Source organism: Salmo trutta, chromosome 5 (assembly GCF_901001165.1).
Source record: "Salmo trutta chromosome 5, fSalTru1.1, whole genome shotgun sequence".
NCBI classification, from domain to species: domain Eukaryota; kingdom Metazoa; phylum Chordata; class Actinopteri; order Salmoniformes; family Salmonidae; genus Salmo; species Salmo trutta.
In genome coordinates, this window is record NC_042961.1 from 52,136,950 (window position 1) to 52,152,417 (window position 15,468).

The window sequence follows — 15,468 nt, forward strand, 5'->3', positions numbered from 1 at the left end:
GGGTTTCAATACGATTATTTTTCGTGTATTCGGGTACGCTGCCGCCACCCACCGGTGCGGCGGTGGAAGTACTGTCTAGCCTTGACTGTTACGTTGATCTGATTCAGTATTAAATTATTGGTGATCATTTGTTACGATTTTTATTATCAGGGATTCTTTTTTTTTCTTCTCCATCATGCAGTTAGTTGATTTACGTATAATTACTTGTACAGTAATCTCAAAATGATATTATTATTTTGACCCCTGGGTCATGTAGGGCTTGTAAGTAAGCATTTCACTGTAAGATCTACACCTGTTGTATTCGGGGCATGTGACAAATAACATTTGGTTTGATTTGTAGTCCAAACACTACAGTGGACTATTGCAGTGAAAACAACATTATCCAGTGGTCACTGTACGTTTAAGTGTAAAATGCTTAAGGTCAGGCATGAAACAAACGTGGTTGTATACATAAATCGGTTGTTCGTTTGCTCAAATGTATTCATATGATACGATTTTTGTGCACTGTATTTCAGGTTTAATCCGTGCATTATGTTCTTTATTTTAATTTTATTTATATATATATTTTTTGTTGGGGGGTAGATCAGCTTTAATATTGCAGATAGATTGTGGCTTCAATCAATTTAATGGTCTGCATCATTTCCAATCCCCCATATATATATATATATATATATATATATATATTTATTTATTATTTTTTATATATCTTTTCCTTTATTATTTTCCACTAACCCTACCACCCCTCCCCTAATTGGAGTAAACTAATTGTGAGCAACTTTTAGGCTTCTACTTCCAGCTGATACATACTATATACATTTTACGGACACAGTATATTTTAAATAGATATATTTTGTTTGTTTTTAGTCCCGTCCTTCAGCTCCACTCAACCCCTTCCATCTATCTCTGAACACCATTCAGTTTATATTTTTATTTGCCATATATTATTCAACTGTCCTGTGATGTTTCACAAAAGTGCTGAACCTTTCTATTCTCATAGTTTCTACAGATTGTACATTAAATATAAACATTTTTGCTAAGAGTTGTCTTATATTATTGATTGATTGACTATGACTTTTCAAATCACCCAGCAGTGCTATTTGCAGAGTTAGCTCCAAGTAAATGTTGTAATTCTTCAGCCATTCCTGAACCTGCAACCAAAAACAAGCTACATATGGGCAGTACCAAAACAAGTGATCTAATGATTCTGTCTCTTCGCAGCAAAATCTGCTGCGCTGGGATGGTTGTATCCCCATATATATAACATTCCTAAAACCCGGAAATAAGTTACATCTGGTTCGTTCAGCCATTCCTATGTCAAAAATGAATAGGGAAGGAAAAGGGTTTTGGGATAAATTGTGAAAATAAGGTCTGAGGTTAACACAGATTTAGGAGATTTTATATGTTTTCTTCTATGAGATAATATCAGTCAGTTAACATGACCTTTATGAATTATGAAGTCTTTGTGCTTTCTGTGTCTTTTTATTATTACATAAATTCTAGTGTCGTTTGCTGATGAAGATTATCTCATCAGTGAAGGCCCCTCAGAGGCGGAAGGGGAGGATCATCCTCCTCAGTGAATTTCATAGAAATTGAAATTGTCAAACATTTGAAAAGTGATCCTTTTTCGATAAAACTATACTAAATATATTCACATGTCACCAAATAACTGATTGAAACACACTATTATGCAAAGAAGGTCTACAGTAGCCTCAACAGCACTCTGTAGGGTAGCACCATGGCGTAGCCAGAGGACAGCTAGCTTCCATCCTCCTCTGGGTACATTGACTTCAATACAAAACCTAGGAGGCTCATAATTCTCACCCCCTTCCATAGACTTACATAGTAATTATGGAAACTTCCGGAGGACGTCCTCCAGCCTGTCAGAGCTCTTGCAGCATGAACTGACATGTTGCCCACACAGTCAATGGATCAGATAATTAATCTAGTACAGAAAGCATAAACTACAGCTAACTAACACTGCTGTGTATAAAATGTGGTGAGTAGTGACTCAAAGAGAGAGAAAGACAATTGTTCAACAGTTTTGAACAAATTAATTTCTTCCAAAATGAAGGACAAGCAAGAGAGAAAGAGAGAGATTTCGTCTTTTTTTCTTCACTTTCAGTTTCACTTACTTAGCTAGCAAATGCAGCTAGCTAATTTAGCCTACTGAAACACCCTGCTCAAACACAGGGATGCTATGTTAGCTAGCTGGCTATGACTTACCAACACAACACTGGAACTCTTCCAAGTCAAGGTAAGCTTTTGGTATTACTAATTTATTGCCACCGGGGCCAGCCGGTGTAACTGCTTATTGACAGTACACTAACGTTACTGCATGATTGTAGGGGTTTACTAACGCGTTAGCTATATTAGCTACGCTGACTATGAGGTTACTTGAGCTCATACGGTGACAACGATGTAAGCTGTTTGTAGAGGTTTGGCTTGGAAAGGTTTTCTCGCCTGGTCACTTCCAGCTGATTTGTTGTGCATTGAAGTCCACAAGCAGCATAAAATGAGGGACAGACAAACCAGCCTGCACATGTCCTCTATTATTATTGGTATTGTTCAGCATTTGATTATTTTTACCATTGATTATTGTTGTTACTGTTGTCCCGTTGACAACATAGATTTTTATAATTTTTATTATGTTAATATTTCAAATCTCCAAAGTAAGCTTTGGCAATATGTACACTGTTACGTCATGCCAATAAAGCGAATTGAATACAACGTTGCTGTTATGAGAGTGAACTCTGTTTACCCGTGATCAGGTGTATTCATTTTGCCGATTCTGTTGAAAAACGTTTCTTAAATGGAACAAAACGGGGATAAACATACCTGTTTGCAACTGTTGGACTAATGATTACACCCTATATCAGCTAGATGCAGGCAAGAGTGCCTTACATTTGTCTCTCGGCCTGTGTGCACCTACATTGTAAACTTTAATTCATAGGCTAGGTTGCAGCAACCTCATGGTGGATATAGGGACAATTCTAGTATCATGTAGTAGCCTAAACCTGTCGCTGTTACATTGAACTGGGTGAATGGAATATGAATGAGAGTCATCCGATATGCTGTAATAGAAATAAAACCAGGCTCATGAAAAGAAAATGGTCCTCTAACTGTATCTCACAGAACAAAACGTATAAACTCTCCTAAGCCTGTGTTTACCACAGACCTTATTTCTGGCGTTTATCGAAAACCCCTTACAAAAACGCCATTCAATTTCCCATAGGCTTTGCCCAACAAACCATGGCACAGTTAGTGCCTACAAAAGACTCCATTACTATCGAGCTCTATTCGCGCTGCCTTTATTGCAAGATAATCCACTCCAGTGTTGCTGTATGCAGGAGCAGGACAGCATAGTAACCTTACTATTTAGGAGTTTAGTTCGCAACCTACTACTGTACTTGTCTTGCCAGTAACATAGAAGGTACTTTATCAAGGTGCCAAGGATATCACACTCAAACTAAACATAGTATAATACATCTCATCATTATAGCATGATCAAGTTTTTCTGAAGATGATTGACATTGGATGGGTGAACAGTATTTACTATGTCTTTATGTCTTGTTGTAACTTGACCCAACCAACAATCAACATTAGTAGACAGCATGTAAATACCCTATCTGTCCATATGTCCCTACCTCTTCAAACAGTATCTTAGATAATTATCCTCCTCACGTCGACCTGCCCCCCCCCCCTCCTAGCTACTTTATTGAGGAAAAATGTACTTTCTATGCCTGTGATATGTTTGTCCCACCTAACTATCTTAAGATGAATGCACTAACTGTAAGTCGCTCTGGATAAGAGCTTCTGCTAAATGACTCAAATGTAAATGATGTAAAATGTGTCATCATGCAGCATGATGTCATGTGTTGCTGTTAACAATCGTACACTGTCACATTGTATATCTCTATTCCTCAGGAATGTTGACATACCACAGGAAAGCCTGCTCTGTCCGTGTTAATTGTTAGAAACCTACCTGTGTGTTGATTTTACAGGAGCCATGAACAACGCTCGGTTTTTGACAGCTGTAAGTGCAGCTCGGAAGCCCTCCATCATCCGAATGTTGAGTACGTCATGGTTCTTTGTCAGTTTTCAGGTTTGATCCATAGTTCAATTTATTACATTTTATTCAGTTCCTAAAGTGTAGGGGTAAAATAATTTGGTTCAGTGTAAGCCACAATACAATTTCATTATATGAGACTTGAGAAACCAACCTGTCTTTCCCTCTTCCACCCCTAAGCTGAGCTCCAGCAGAGGTCTCCCCCTCCATGATCTCCCTGGCCGGAGGGGCTCCCAACACCTTCTTCTTCCAGTCCTGCTCCATCCAGGTGAAGAATGGGGACACGATCACCTTCGACAAGACCATGATGAAGAGGGCTCTACAGTACTCTGCCTCCAGCGGGTGGGAAACACTGGGTGTGTCCGAAATAACACCCAATTCCCTATATGCTGCAATACTTTTGACCAGGATATTGTTTATTATGATTTATAAACTGGGTGGTTTGAGCCTTGAATGCTGATTGGCTGAAAGCCGTGGTATATTAGACCATATACCACGGGTATGACAAAACATGTATTTTTGATGCTCTGATTACGTTGGTAACCAGTTTATAATAGCAATAAGGCATCTCGGGGGTTTATACCTAAGAACAGCCCTTAGCCATGGTATATTGGACATATACCACACCCCCCTTACGTATTTTAGCCCACGAAAGGGCTAGTCTTCTAAAAGATCCTGGAAGCTTCTTCAGAGCATGATATTGTAACGACCTTAACCCAACACCTACTGACCTCGTCAAGAGGTTCGGATCTCTTGGCGTAACGGCTAAGGTGTTGGGTTGACAGTTACTGGTTCGTGTCCTGGTCAGGGCTACCCTCGTATTGCTACAATATAGGAGAGTCAACAAGAACATAGCCTCCAAAATCTCCCCTTGACACAAACAGAGTAATATACAGTAGTACATGGCTAGCTCTAACACACAATTCATTTGGTCAGGAATTGGCTATGTTTACAATGTAAAATCATTGGCCAGTTTAAACTTTTGACCTGTCACAGTGCTGTTCAACATTGAAAAGGTTAGGACAACATGACACCTATACTAGTCAATGGCAGTGTTAGAAGGGAGGTTATCTCTCTAATGGCTCCTTATCTAGCTTTATAACTATCTGTGTAAATAGTGTCTCGTATTGGTCTATAGCTCTCTCAACCCGTGTGTGTGTGTGTGTGTGTGTGTGTGTGTGTGTGTGTGTGTGTGTGTGTGTGTGTGTGTGTGTGTGTGTGTGTGTGTGGTCTGCATTGGTTCAATCACAGCTGATAAGAGATGCCGGGACAATAAAGCCAAGGCTGCGTCTCAAATGGCATCCTATTATGCACCACAGTATCCAATACACACATCAAATACTGAATATGCTATTGATACATACTTTGGCTGCTATTCAAATGTAATTATTAACGATTAGGCCTATTTCTTGTTTTAAAAAAAGATAAGAGAATTGGGTGAGGTTTTTGTAACTGTAGGTTATTCTATATGGGGTGAATCCTAACCTCCATTTTCACATCTTTCACTTCGCCTCTCATTGACTTAAATAAAAATTCAACTAAACTTAGAATTCGCCCCTATGAATGGAAAGGTTAAAGTAACTGTCCAGTGAAAATCTGACTTTTGAAAGTTTATATTCTGTTAACTCATACCCAAGTAATGTTGTTGACTCGTCTTATACTCGTATTTGTGGCCAAAGCATAAATTGGAGAAAAAACACTTCAGACTGTTCAAAAAATGCTTTCTATTTCCTCATATAGGATGATGTCATTCTCCTAATATTTTTCGTGACAGATGCCCACACCATTCTGATGTTGGGGTACGTCCACACCATTCCAACACAGAAAAGCTGCTTTCTAACAAACTTAATTCGAATTTTTGGGGGAAGGAAAACAATTTCACTCATATTGCAATTAATTATTGGTCATATTTCATAGAAATCTGGAGAAACACTGGACAGTTACTTTAATCGTCTTTCTCCCGTGTATAGAATCCCAGAGCTGTTGACTTGAATGAAGAACCTGCAAAAGAACCTTCACAACCCTCCTACAGCCAACTACAGTCCAGAAAAGGGTCAAATGGATATGTGTGTTATTACAGGCAGCCAGGAGGGCCTCTGCAAGGTGGGACTATCTCTAATGATCTCATGATACTGTCCTATTCTCACCCTCTCCTCTACTATATGGAACAATTTCAATGTTTTTACTGAGTTACAGTTCATATAAGGAAATCAGTCAATTTAAATAAATTCATTAGGCCCTCATCTATGGATTTCACATGACTGGACAGGGGCACAGCCATGGATGGGCCTAGGAGGGCATAGGCCTACCCACTTGGGAGCTAGGTCCACCCACTGGGGAGCCAGGCCCAGCCAATCAGAATTAGTTTCCCCCCACAAAAGTTTAATCAGCTGTCCGGGTGGATGGTTTCAGATGATCGCAGGTGAAGAAGCCTGATCTGGAGGTCCTGGGCTGGTGTGGTTACACGTGATCTGGGGTTGTGAGGACAGTTGGACATACTGCCAAATTCTCTAAAATGACATGGAAGCGGCTTATGGTAGAGAAATGAACATTCAGTTTTCTGACAACGGCTCTGGTGGACATTCCTGCAGTCAGTATGCCAATTGCACGCTCCTTCAAGCCTTGAAACATTTGTGGCATTGTGTTGTGTGACAAAACAGAACATTTTAGGGTGACCTTTTATTGTCCCCGGCACAAGGTGCACCTGTGTAATGATCATGCTGTTTAATTAGCTTCTTGATATGCCACACCTGTCAGGTGGATGGATTATCTTGGCAAATGAGAAATGCTCAATAATAGGGATGTAAATACATTTGTGCACAGAATTTGAACAAAGTAAGCTTTTTGTGTGTATGGAACATTTCTGGGATCTTTTATTTCAGCTCAGGAAACATTGGACCAACACTTTACATGCTGCCTTTATATTTTTGTTCAGTATACTTTTGTCTACGTTGAAGGGAATGTTTTGATTCTGGGTACGGGATCATTCTTTTTCCTTTTTTTGGTAGGTTTTTGAAATGCTTGTCAATCCTGGAGACGTTCTACTCCACGCATCTACCTACTCTGGAACTCTCACTGCAGTAAGAAGCACTTCTCTTTCTCTCACACACACTTTTAGTTCTCATTAATGATTTCCCTAACGGTCTGATTCATGTTGACCAGCCTATGACTAGGGCCTGGAGTTTGACACGGTCCTGGTCAGGTCACAGGGCCAGTAAAAACGACTGACACTGAAACAATGACTTATACATATGGGAGCGAAATGATTGTGCTTGTTCTTTTCTGACCTGAGTGGAAAATTGATTTCCCTAAAGGTCTACTTCACCAGAACTAATCAGCTTTTGTTCTCGTTTTGACAGCTTGCCAGACAGTATGACCTCCTTATTATCGAGGATGACCGCTATTTCTTCCTACAGTTTGAAAAGGTAAATATGGTGTCATTGTTTCATGTATTTTGACTTTGTGTGTTTTATTGGGACAGAGCACTGGCATCAACCCTACTGTATATCATAAACAGGCTGCTCATGCCTGCCTGCCTGCCTGCCTGCCTTCCTGCCTGCCTGAGCGAGCTCCCATGTTTCTCACCATGGACGTTGACGGACGGATCATCAGGACAGACTCCTTCTCAAAGATCCTGTCGTCATGGTGAGGCACACCTGTCAGATCGCCAAAGCAACCATGTGAGGTTAGAGGTCAGGGAGGAAGTAGGAAGTAAACTGTTTTAATTTAACCTTTATTAATGCAGGTTAATCTCATTGAAATAATAATCTATTTGGCAAGAGCGACCTGTTCAGTAGTCTGGTGTGGTCTAGCGGTCTATGCTGCTGCCTCTGGAGCAGAGGTCGGTTGTACCACTGCCAGAATGGATTTAAATCCAGCCCACTGCTCTTTCAGCACTCTCTCTCCTACCTTTCACCTCTATCTCCCTCTATCCAATAAACATACAAAGACTTTAAAAGTATCGTTAAAAAAAGATAACTGTTTAGTTTCAGTTATTACACTATTACTAGTTATATCAGTGTCATTTTGTAGTAGTCTCTCTCCCTCTGAGTACAGAGTGTTCAATGAGACACGTTGGCTATGTGGTTGTCTATTTACACGTCTGAACTTGTTTACAGAGAGATTAAGTCAGAATGTGTGTAAACAGCTGGTTAGTGGCACCTTGATATTCCAGTTCATGTTGGACAATTTAATTACACACACACAGACACAGACACAGACACACACACACACACACACACACACACACACACACACACACACACACACACACACACACACAGAATGCATATGCAGAGAGTGTTCCCTTCAGTAATAGTCCATATGGACCTGTGTAGTACAGAGTGGTACTACACATCCAGGCTTCTACGATACACACCAGCACCTTCACACAGGTGAATGAACCTCTACTTCTAACCCCAACACCCCCTTTAAAATGCATCACACTCCCCTTTAAAATACATGTTGTAATAAACTACCCCACCTTCCCCTTTAAAAGTAGGCCTAATAGTAAACTACCCCACCATCCCCTTTAAAATAAATGTAGAAATAAACAAGTAACTACTATTATGTACATGTAGCATGGATGTCTTAGTAAACTTTCATACCACCCCCCTTTAAAATGCATGGTAGGTAGTAATAAACACTTCAGCCATCTTTCATTTCATGTGATTGTATTTTCTACTTTGTGTCTAGTCTCTAGTCACTTTTTAAATCCCATAAGAGGCTTCTTTCCTGTGACTGTAGTAAGAGCAAAACTGGAAAGCTCCTGGGGGACATTCATTAGTGCACACCGTCACAACATGTTTCGCAACAGAAAATGAGAACAAGCGTTTCTTATTGGACAAGTTTAGGTAGTCCCTCCCCATTTTGGTCTGTTTGCTTCCCTTTGGTTCCTAGTGAATAACACCATGATTAAAAAACCTTTTAAAGTGCTTTTCCCAGAAGAGACAGTTGGGCTGGGTTTTAATGAGACAAATGCAATCATCGAGAGAGAGATTTACAATTGTTCTATTTAATTGTGTGAATGTACTGTAACATTCTCAGTATAGATTAGTGACATAATTGTCTGTAATTACCTCCCAAATGGCACCCTACTCCCTATATAGTGTACTACTTTTGACCAGGGTGGTCAAAAGTAGTGCACTGTGTAGGGAATAGGGTGCCAATAGGGGGACACCCCGCGTTTCCCTGTAGATGAGAGTAGACAGAAAGTGTTGGTAGTTTAATCAATGTCATCACCGAGGTTAACACAATGCTAATTCACCTTTCATGAGCTGGCTGGAAGAGCCAGTCCCACTCAGTCACTGCCTGCTCTTTGTAGACCAACGTCATGTCATCGTGACACCTGTGGGTTATTTTCTCACACGCAGGAGGAAGTTAGGGAATAGATAAATGAGGATGTGTGATTAAAGAACAAGCACACTGTCTAGCGCCCTAGAATAGATGGAATTACATCGGTCGGTCTGATCGTCACTTCAGTTTCTTCTCAGTAAATGTAGATGATACAGAAGTATGGAATGTTATAGACAGTATGGAATATAGAAAGAGTTCATTCCATTTGTTTACAATGTGAGAGAAGAAAATACAAAAAAAATACAGTCATGACATAGCTATACTGTATATTCCTTTTCCCTGGTCAAGTTCTCAAAGGTTGGTAGTACCTTACATTATTGCTCAGTGGGGGCTGGTGAGAAGTCTCGCATGACTACCAAAACATTAAAATGTAGCTGGCCAGCGTGCGCACGAGATTTGGTTATTGGTGTCGAGATTGTGGTGACTTCTACCTTTGACTACTACACCCTGGCCTGGTTCTCAGTCTCCTCTCTCGATTTCTTCCTTTCTCTCTCTCCCTTTCGCTCTCTCTCTCTCTCCCTTTCTCTCCCTCTCTCCATCTCCCCCTCTCCAGCTCATTGTGTCCCAACTGCTGCATGGCTTTGGTCAGGAAGGTGTCCTCAACAACTTAGATGGGTAGGTCAAAGGTCGTACCAATGTCACCTGAATAAACAACACACCTACAGATGTAGGGTCTTAATTTGATCACCCTGTTGCAGGAAATTCACACAAGCATTGATATTTAACCCTTTCTCCTATGCTGAGTCTCCTCCTACACATCTGAACTAAGGTTCTGCTAGACAGAACCTTAGTGATATCTGTTCTTCCTCACTTCATCTGACATGACCTCTGCCCCAAAGTGCTCACTCCTCCCCAACTCACGGCTGTCATGGTGACTGGTACCAGTCTGTGTATCTTCTCCCAGAGGATCCCTCCTATATGATCCCTGATGGCTAACAACAACATATGTAAACTTTACCCTCTCTCCCTCAGTGACATGAATAAGTATATTTCATATTCTCAGAACCCAACATCGCTAAACATTGTATCTGTAGTGCTAGGCAGGAACCTAAGTGATATGGACCAAAAACTTTTCTTTCTCCCTTATCGTGACCTGACCTGACCTCGATCCCCTTCATCATTAATCCATGGCTCTCTCCCCTTATCAATGCCTGCCACGTGATCGCTTTTCCTACTCTCAGGACCTTCCCCTAGAGATAACCCTTCACCTCTGGTGTAGCCCCTCGGCTATGGCACCCCTCAGGTCTCTATTACAACTAATGATTAATAACATTTAAAGTTCAGAAATCCCAACCCATCAAAGCCTAACATTATTATAAAGCCATCACATAACACAGTGCTAGGAGCTTGTTAAAAGGTTATAACAAAAAAAGTCTATAGAGGAATTAGCGTTTTGCTAAAGGCATAATACAAGAAACAATCCCTGCACCAAACAATACCCAGACCCAACCATTCTTTTTCTCTTTCGTGTGTGTGTGTGTGTGTGTGTGTGTGTGTGTGTGTGTGTGTGTGTGTGGATGGGACAGAATGGCGCGCTGCAGGCATGTTCCTGTGGATCAAACTGAAGGGCATCGCTGACACCCAGCAGTTGATCATGGAGAAAGCTCTGGAGGAGAAGACAAACACGCACACACCTTACCTCGGGCTCACCACAGCTGACACATACACTGACTAAACTAATACAGCCTGTTTGACTGAATGAGATTATGTTTGGGGTTCTAAAATAGTCCACTTATACTGAAGTCATGCATCTTTGAGAGGTTCCTGTCATTTAAAATTATCTATATTTGGGATATTAAGGACAGGTTGGCTACAGGTAACCCTACTGTGTGTCTTGTGTTATTTGGTTGTCTAGGTTTCTAGTCCTACTCATGCATCACGATCAGCAGCAGGAGGTTTGCAGGGCGGGGCTAGTGTTGTCAGGAATAGGATGTGGGATAGGATGGAAAACAGCCAGTATTCACCAAGGCAAACGGATTTAAAAACCCACCGTTTCCCCTCCCACACGAGAACACTCCAAATCCACGCTGATTGGTCTGTTTCTATGTGAAAATAGCAGGGAACACTTTCAGATTTTATTTTATAATCTAACATGGGGGGTTTTCCCTCACAGCACAAAAAAATTGAAGCCTTTTGCAGTAGATTATTAGGCTTGTTATGTGCAGAGTGGGACTGGGAGATGAAGAAACAAAGAGCAACTCTAATATCAGCACACAGAATCTCTAAACAGCAGTTTTATGACACATAATTCTGAGCTTCAAGATAAGAGAGTGTGTGTGTGTGTGTGTGTGTGTGTGTGTGTGTGTGAGAGAGAGAGAGAGCAAATGGAGTCACCAGGCTATGATATAAGTTCATAACCACACCACACCACCACAGTTTTGGCTCTGTCATGAGATTTGGTATGTAGGTCCTGGTTTGTTGAATATTGTATGTTGTCCTAGGTGCATTCATGATCAACAGCTCAGACCCTTGTCCTTATGTCAGAGCGGCCTTCTCCCTCTCCACACCGCAACAGATCGATGAGGTGAAGAAACACACACAGACACACACACACACACTTGAAGTCAATAAATGAGTAATAAATATACCTTCTCTCTCATTTTACACTGGCTTTCAAGAGGCTCTGCACTCATCAAGGAAACTTTGTAAGGAGTACTTCAGATAACAAAAATATTAACTATTTTCATTGACAGAGATATATATATATATATATATTTCAAATACTGTACATTAATTCACACTTGAATCACAGAGATGCTAACTTACCTCGGACAAGATACGCATTTTGCCTTGGAGATCTAAATCAGCATTACTTGAGCCAAGCATTTCTGAACAAAAAAATATTCATTGTTTTTAACTGTTTTTATAACTTGAGAGGCACCTAGGCAGCCGGCCACGTGTTTGTGTTTCATCTGAAGCAACCCCTATGTCTCACTCCTGGTTAGAATTGAATTTGCAGTTCATTGAAACTCTGCTGTTGTGTATATTTATTGGGAAATAACACTCTTTCCACAATATCAACACTTGCTAATGCGAGGTAGCTAGGGTTATGGATTAATGAATCGAGTCTTTTAATAGCACGTGTCCATTTCAGAGATTTATTCATGCTTTTAAAGCACCGACAAGGTCGGTCAATAATCCACTCCGGAAGGCAGATATGACCTACTTGGGTTGAGCCAAACAGTTTGTTCTTTTTACCTGAACTTTATACACTCTCTTGTGACTGCAACAGTTTGTGTGTGAGTGTGTGGAGAGAGAATGTGTGAAGAGAGTGTGCCTGCAAATTGATTTAATTTGTTTGTATCCTAGTTATTTTGCCTATTCAAATGAGTCATGTTCTGAATACAACTCATCTCATTGGTCATTTATATATACAAAGGGAAGTCCGAGGATTAAATAGAACCACAACTTGAACTGCCCTGGCATTTGGCCTCTTCATCAGTCTTCAGTACTGTAGTTACATCCATCAGATTGAACAATGCAGTGGTTGATGATGGCAAACTGCCTGGACCTCAGAGAGAGTGAGACACTGGTCTCTGTTTACTGTCTGGAGAACTGTATGTTAATGTACTAGACTTCATAGAAAGAAAAAGGGCAGACACAAAGCAGTAAGCCCTAAATGTAGCCTACAGTTTAGTTCATAAATGCACTTCATTCATTCATGAAAAAAATGACATGTTTTAGTTGCTATGTGTTTTAGTTCTTGGAAGAAGCTTGGGCTCCCGAGTGGCGCAACAGTCTAAGGCACTGCATCTCAGTACTAGAGGTGCACTACAGACCCTGGTTCGATTCTAGGCGGTGCACAATTGGCACAGTGTCCGGGTTAGGGTTTGGCCAGGGAATTTGTTCTTAACAGGCTTGCCTAGCTAAATAAAAATACGTGATGATGTTCTTTTCAATTAAAAATTGAAGAACTTTTCTAGCTACATTTAATTCCACTAATGACACATTCATGATTGCCATGTGGACCCCTTCAGGTCGGATCAAATAAGGTTCGTGCGTGGCCAATGACCGACCTAGTTTTCTTGCTGCTTGCTTGTAATTTGACTCGGGTAGGGAAGCAGAACGCTGCAGCGAACGAATGTTGTGTCAAGCCGCCAGCTGAGCAAAAGACGAGAGATTTGAGGATGTGGAATAAATAGCTGAACGCGGCGGTGTCCGAAAGACAGACGGCGATCTCCTTCTTGACCGCATATCGATAAAACATATTTAGTAGCTAGCTAAGCAAACATAACAGTGGACGACTATCGTGTAAGTATGCAATTAGATGTTGGAAAACGTTTATTAATCGAGATAGCGTTATCGCTAGCTATGATGATGGTTAGCTACTAACGTTAGCAGTCATCATTCCCTGTACCTAGTAACGTTACTAGCTACAGTAACCGTTGATTATTTTTCTGTTAGTTAGCTAACGTTACTACATTAAACATTACATTTAACTAACGAACTATATTATGTGAGCTACTTGGCCGTTTATATAACTCCATCTAAGTTATCGCTAAGTTAGCTATATCAAAGAAGCTAGCTAGTTAGCCAACCCGTTGTGTCCTTTCCAGGCTGGCTAGCGACGTTAACGTTCGGTTGCTAGCAAGCCTCCGCTGTTTTGCATCCAGACCAATATTAGCTTGCTATTGCAAATAGCCCAGAATAGCTAGCTAGGTTAGCTACTTTTTTTTGCATTCAAATTGTCGGTCAAATAAATATATTGATTTATACTACTAACTAGCTAACACCATTTATTGTTATCAAGCAACTGATTTTAGACAATAAGTTAGGCCTAACGTTAGCTAATAAAAATAGACCGAAAATAAATATTATGTAGGCGTCAATATTATAATTATATCACGTCTGTAACATTGTAGCTCTATGTTGTAACAATGCATTAACAGATACTGTTGCTGTAACAACAATATTACATTCATTGTTGGCTTTACAGTAAAAAACTGTTGTTGTATTTGGTAGTGTTTCTTTGTTGTTGTCTGAGTCAAAGACTATTGGGTCGGGGAGTCATTTATCAACCAAAGGTCCCTGGCCTTATATTTTGGTTCAGCAGAGAAATCATTACTATCTAAACAAACTAACTGTTCAGAATGTTCATGAGTGCTTTTCTTTCATTAATTGGTTCCCTCTTCCAGTGGAATGCTTCAAGATTTGGAGCAGAATACCAAATTGCCTTTCTTTACCGCAATCAGGAGATAGCCAGTATGTGTTGAACATGAAGACGCGAGTGGCATGACAAACTATCCTCGGGGGAAAGCGACGGTCAGGAAGAAGAAGAAGAAGGGGGGAAAATGAGTCGGTCAAGTGGCTACGCTTTTAGCCTCTTCCTACTGTCCACTATCAGCCTCTACACCGCCGGGGTTCTATCGGCGGTTTCAGATAGAAACAGCACAGAAAACGGCACGGTGGCAGATGGTGGATTTGTCCCCCTGGTGTTCTCGAAAGTAAGCCAGATCATCGCCCGCGAAGGTAACTGCGCGCTGATTGACTGCAACGTCACTGGAGAGCCTGTACCGAATATACAGTGGTTCAACTCGCATGGAGACCTGCTGGACACGGAGACAAGTAAGTCAAGCTACTTAAATGTACAGTTATCAATAATATCCTTGATGTGGCTTTAGCCACAGAATCAGCTACTCTCAACACCAATTTGAACTGCCGGTGTCCGGCTTAAGGCAATACCATTCAAGTTCTATTTCAATAATAAGGCGTTATGAAATAAATCGTGTGACTATGCAGACCGTCTGATGCAGAGGATGACAGGCATTAACACAAACTGTCATGAAAAAAGCTAGAATTATGATTTATAGTTAAAATAGCCTAAATCCCTGTAAACCACTGACTAAATCCCTCTGTATTTAAGTTTTTGTATGGCCAAAGGGCAGCATTTGTAGACTACAGTCAAAAATATTTGTGTGTTGTGGACGAGGGAGGGATAACAGAGGGGTGGGGGGGATTTCATAGGAAGGTCACATTGAGTAGTTGCATTATGACAGACTATGATGAGATATATATATATATATAAGGGGGATTATTTGCTGCGATTA

The 15,468-nt window shown here is 40.7% G+C and overlaps 1 protein-coding gene and 1 long non-coding RNA gene across 9 annotated transcripts in view; both read left to right on the forward strand.

The window, feature by feature from the left end:
- Positions 1-2,211: 2,211 nt before the first annotated feature.
- LOC115194453 (microfibrillar-associated protein 3-like) overlaps positions 2,212-15,468 on the forward strand; it is a 29,172-nt gene continuing 15,915 nt past the window's right edge. The window contains exons 1-11 of one of the 8 annotated variants that reach the window (XM_029754158.1): positions 2,213-2,254; positions 4,002-4,102; positions 4,247-4,408; positions 5,807-5,865; positions 6,037-6,169; positions 7,075-7,146; positions 7,426-7,491; positions 7,584-7,711; positions 9,975-10,036; positions 10,948-11,945; positions 14,557-14,986. In XM_029754158.1, the coding sequence (XP_029610018.1) occupies positions 14,713-14,986 (274 nt within the window). In that variant the 5' untranslated portion in view covers positions 2,213-2,254; positions 4,002-4,102; positions 4,247-4,408; ... (6 more) ...; positions 10,948-11,945; positions 14,557-14,712. Of the gene's footprint in view, positions 2,255-4,001; positions 4,103-4,246; positions 4,409-5,733; positions 5,866-6,036; positions 6,170-7,074; positions 7,147-7,425; positions 7,492-7,547; positions 7,712-9,974; positions 10,037-10,947; positions 11,946-13,419; positions 13,673-14,556; positions 14,987-15,468 lie in introns of those variants that run through there. The other 7 variants (XM_029754157.1, XM_029754156.1, XM_029754161.1 and 4 more) reach the window with 7 other exon arrangements.
- Positions 15,007-15,468, forward strand: part of LOC115194456 (uncharacterized) — a 3,024-nt gene continuing 2,562 nt past the window's right edge. Inside the window, exon 1 of the long non-coding RNA XR_003878366.1 lies at positions 15,007-15,468. This exon is cut by the window's right edge and continues 548 nt beyond it. This is a non-coding gene — a long non-coding RNA (uncharacterized LOC115194456).